General features: G+C 41.6%; 1 protein-coding gene across 1 annotated transcript; it reads right to left on the bottom strand.

Moving 5' to 3' along the window:
- Nucleotides 1-1,350: 1,350 nt before the first annotated feature.
- On the bottom strand, nucleotides 1,351-3,850 carry LOC128690172 (probable peptidoglycan muropeptide transporter SLC46). Its single transcript, XM_053778728.2, has 2 exons — nucleotides 3,197-3,850; nucleotides 1,351-3,024 (listed from the first exon to the last, which is right to left on the bottom strand). The coding sequence occupies exons 1-2, from the start codon at nucleotides 3,740-3,742 to the stop codon at nucleotides 2,572-2,574; spliced, it is 999 nt and encodes a 332-aa protein (XP_053634703.2). The 5' UTR covers nucleotides 3,743-3,850; the 3' UTR covers nucleotides 1,351-2,571.
- Between the last annotated feature and the right edge of the window lie 756 nt (nucleotides 3,851-4,606).

Below are 4,606 nucleotides of genomic sequence, written 5' to 3' on the forward strand. Positions count from 1 at the left end.
ATCTATTAAGATATGGTAAACTGATAATGTAACCTTTGCAGTCCTTGTAGAGCGTTGCCAGGCGTAAGACTGAGGGAAGAATAATGCCCGTAATCTTGATACACTAAACAGCATAGTAGAGACATTTGATGCACACACTGGATGATCTCGGAGAAGAACTCTCTACATACCTTGCCGAAGATACTGTTCCCTGTAGCACTCCATCAGCCATCTTTACGCATCTTAAGCTCAGAATAGTACCCAGTCAGTTTCGTTTGCGTGCTGGCAAATTTGAGATTGTAGGGAAACAATAAAGAAAATGGAATTGTTGAAATCCGTGTCATAACTAGAGAATGACTCGTCTAATTGGCTTCAAATTTTCACCACTGGTGTGGTTTCTCGAGCACCAAGTTCACGCTGCTGCTGGTTCCCATAAGGATCAGTTTGCCAAGTTTATTGAATAAATAGAGATGTTAATTTTTTATTCTAACTGGCTTCAAAATATTACTGACGGTGCGGTTTATAATAAAGAAGATAACTCTTAATAAAGATAACTCTTATTAAGAGTTAGCATCTTAATTAAGATGATAACTCTTAAGTTTAGTCCAAATAGGTGAAAATTTGAAATTTTACTGTATTAGTTAAAGACACTTGGAATCATTGGAATAAGATCACTTATTCACTGGAATCAGATCAATTACTCATTGCAATCAGATCAATAGGTAGAGACAGGCTCTTCTGATCGGCTGTAGAATTTCAACAGTCGTATCCTACTTGAGAGATTCATCTATTTAATGGAATATATTGAAACACTTGACACTTTTAATTTCGAAGTGCTATAGTATTATTATATCTCAGTGCATAAATTTTGCTTTGATGTTGTTCTTCTTGATTCACCGGTACTCTCCTGGCCCGGGTCTTTTCCAGATGGTTGCCCGTCCTTGTCTTCTTGATTCGCCGGTACTCTCCCGGCCCGGGTCTTTTCCAGATGGTAGCCCGGCCTTGTCTTCTTGATTCGCCGGTACTCTCCCGGCCCGGGTCTTTTCCTGATGGTAGCCCGGCCTTGTCTTCTTGATTCGCGGGTACTCTCCCGGCCCGGGTCTTTACCAGGTGGTGGCCCATCCTTGTCTTCTTGATTCGCCGGTACTCTCCCGGCCCGGGTCTTTTCCAGATGGTGGCCCGTCCTTGTCTTCTTGATTCGCCAGTACTCTCCCGGCCCGGGTCTTTTCCAGATGGTGGCCCGTCCTTGTCTTCTTGATTCGCCGGTACTCTCCCGGCCCGGGTCTTTTCCAGATGGTGGCCCGTCCTTGTCTCTTGATTCACCGGTACTCTCCCGGCACGGGTCTTTTCCAGATGGTGGCCCGGCCTTGTCTTCTTGATTCGCCGGTACTCTCCCGGCCCGGGTCTTTTCCAGATGGTGGCCCGTCCTTGTCTTCTTGATTCGCCGGTACTCTCCCGGCCCGGGTCTTTTCCAGATGGTGGCCCGTCCTTGTCTTCTTGATTCGCCCGTGCTCTCCCGGCCCGGCCCGGGTCTTTTCCAGGTGGTGGCCCGGCCTTGACTTCTTGATTCGCCGGTACTCTCCCGGCCCGGGTCTTGTCAACCGCTACGAACTTACTAGATAATAAGGAAGTTGAAATAGGACTTCGTATGTTTTATGCAAAATATAATTCTACATTTAGAAATTTAAAAATTATTAATTTTGATACTCTTGTTTTATTTATACAATTTTGTCTGATTAAGTCTGGCAAGGTTTTACCTCTGGGTACCTTAATAATTTTCAGGTTTATATTTGTAAATACGAAACATGTTGGGGTTCCCCACTAACACCAGTAGTCCAAATATTATTATTATAATTATGGGGGAGCGCTAAACCCGTAGGATTATACAGCACAAGTTGGGGGAGGGAAAGGATGGAAGGTATTCAGGCTCAATTCAGGGAACTGGAGCACAGATCCCATTCCCTAGATACTGAGCCCCTCACCAGTGTCAAGGAACCTCCCTTGAGGGCACCAGTAGTCCAAATGCTGCGCCATTAATGTCTGTACTTAACCATAATGTTGTCTTACAAGAAGTTAAGACTTTTAAATCACTGATCAATATAACTATATTTTTTTTAATCTTGTAAAACATGATACCAATATTTATGTAATTTATTCTTTGATACATACTGTATATTTTTTTAAAGTGATTTTGGATGTAAGACTATCTGGAATAACTTAGCTAGAAAGGTCATGAAGTAACTAGAGATATGTTTATCGAATTACGACCAGATGAAAGATGTCTAGTGTAGGAGTATTGTTTGTAGAGGAATAAGTTAGGTGTGTTAACATGTCTGTATGATATGCAGTGTATAGATTGATTGTCTATTACTAATGTTGCTATTATTGCTACTACTACTACTACTTCTATTACTACTACTACTATTACTAGTATTATTACTACTACTACTATTACTAGTATTATTGCTACTACTATTACAAATACTGTTATTTCTACTACTATTACTACTACTACTATCGATAAACCAGAAGAGTCAAACATTGTCCCTAGTCTTGGATAAGGAGGTTATTGTCTGCTGGCGTCAACGCTTGCTACTGTATAACGTCAATTACTGTAGGTGAACCTTTGATATGAGGTACTGTAAGTGAACCTTTAACATCAGGTACTGTAAGTGGGCCTTTGACAGTAGGTACTGTAAGTGAACCTTTGACATTAGGTACTGTAAGTGAACCTTCGACATGAGGTTCTGGAAATGAATCTTTGACATCAGGTACTGTAAATGAACCTTTGACATCAGGTACTGTAAGTGAATCTTTAACACCAAGTGCTGTGGCTTGACAACTGGCCAAGGACAACCTGAGAAACAGGAAACCTGCCAAGACGAAGACACTGAATAAAGCACCAAGCAGGTGTTCGTAAGACGGATAGATGTAGAGAGTAGACATGTAGACAGCGGTGAAGATAGCAGCATCTATCAAAGGCCACAACACCTCTAGGATAGCCACAAGTGAGAAATATCTTCCAACCTCCTCCATATCACACAGCTGGAATAAAGAATGCATATGTATCACTATTATTACCCTGGTAATAATAATGATAGACCATATCTATCATTGTTATTTCTAAATTGATAGTTTTATCAGAAATATTAATCAAATAGTGTACCAAAGTGTGTCAATTTTCAATAAAATAATGCTTTAGTTCCAATCTTCTCACCTTAGATATTTGGCATCTGACTATGACGCTGGGCAGTGAGCCAGGCACGGCAATAAACACATATAGAACCCACCACTGACTAGAAGTGGTCAGAAATCCGAAAGTCAAGTTTTTCATAAACAAAGTGAGGGCTGAAATTGCACCAATCTCACAGTCGTGTAGAATTAGTCGGCGGGAAATTGCTGCAGTACTGAGAACTCCCAGCTGCTCAAAAATTAAGTTGAGTGACGAGTATAAGCTGTACTGGTTCTGGTCCCAGGTGAACACTCTGCGTGTCCACAGGTACAAGTTATGGGGTAAAGAGCTCAAGTAACCGAGTATCAGTGTCAGGAGGAGTATAAGATGACCCCGGGTTCTGCCTGATCGTCTTCTCGTGGCAACACGAAGTAAGTCTGTCACATTCTTCGGGTTCCATGGACTTGTTTCCTTCAGGTTATGACCAGCACTCTCTTCTTCTTGAATTTTTTCTTTGACTATAATTAAGTTCTGCCTGATCGTCTTCTCGTGGCAACACGAAGTAAGTCTGTCACATTCTTCGGGTTCCATGGACTTGTTTCCTTCAGGTTATGACCAGCACTCTCTTCTTCTTGAATTTTTTCTTTGACTATAATTAAAGCTGCTACAAAAGCGAGAATGTACAGAAGGAGAGAGGTACTAAAGACTGATATGAAACCTCCAATCTCAAAGATCCAAGCACCCAAAAGTGTTCCAACTGGACCTCCAATATGACGGAATACATTCATGACTGTCATGCGAATTGTTCTAGACTGCTTAGTGGTGTTGTCTGCCATGTAACTGTAAGATGCCATTAAAAGCATTACAAAGCCTCCTCCAATACTCTGAAGGAAGGACGCAACTAAAAGAACATATGGTGACCATGAGGTAAATACCGCCTCCAGCAAGTAGATAATGGCGTAAAGTATTTCTCCGAACAATGAAAGGAGGATTGGAATACGACGGCCTCGCTTGTCACTCCAGGAAGCAATGAAAGACAGCAACAAGATTGGTATAACAGTGCTTGCTATCTTTTCATAAAATGTGAGAACACTGTCGAGTTGCTGTACCTTCACCTGTAGCTCTGTATGCTCCCCGTCGTTAATAGCGCTGCATTCCTCAGTGGAATAGTTTAGGGTCACTCTACAGAACCGTTCTATTTTCAGGGTGTCTCTAACAACTGTGAGTGTATACAAACCAGTATACTGTAAAAACAATATGGGTTCTATAGTGATTGCTGAGAGAGTATTTAGAGCCAGCTTCTGCAGGTGTCTCAGTACACTTGTACCTGCCATGGCTGACTTCACAACACTGAATTAACTTTGTCAACAACATCTGGTTTAACATTCACAGTGGAAACCAAATCATGATAAGCCTCTGCTGCGGAATTATCAAATAAGAAAATTATCTGATATG

The sequence above is a fragment of the Cherax quadricarinatus genome, chromosome 32, assembly GCF_038502225.1.
Source record: "Cherax quadricarinatus isolate ZL_2023a chromosome 32, ASM3850222v1, whole genome shotgun sequence".
Lineage (NCBI taxonomy): Eukaryota > Metazoa > Arthropoda > Malacostraca > Decapoda > Parastacidae > Cherax > Cherax quadricarinatus.

Bases quoted from the DNA above. Each gene is read 5' to 3' on its own strand.
- LOC128690172 (XM_053778728.2), bottom strand. From the start codon at position 3,742: ATGGAACCCGAAGAATGTGACAGACTTACTTCGTGTTGCCACGAGAAG. The intron at 3,025-3,196 runs GTGAGAAGATTG...TCTTTATTCCAG, and splicing joins TCAGATGCCAAATATCTAAG to CTGTGTGATATGGAGGAGGT.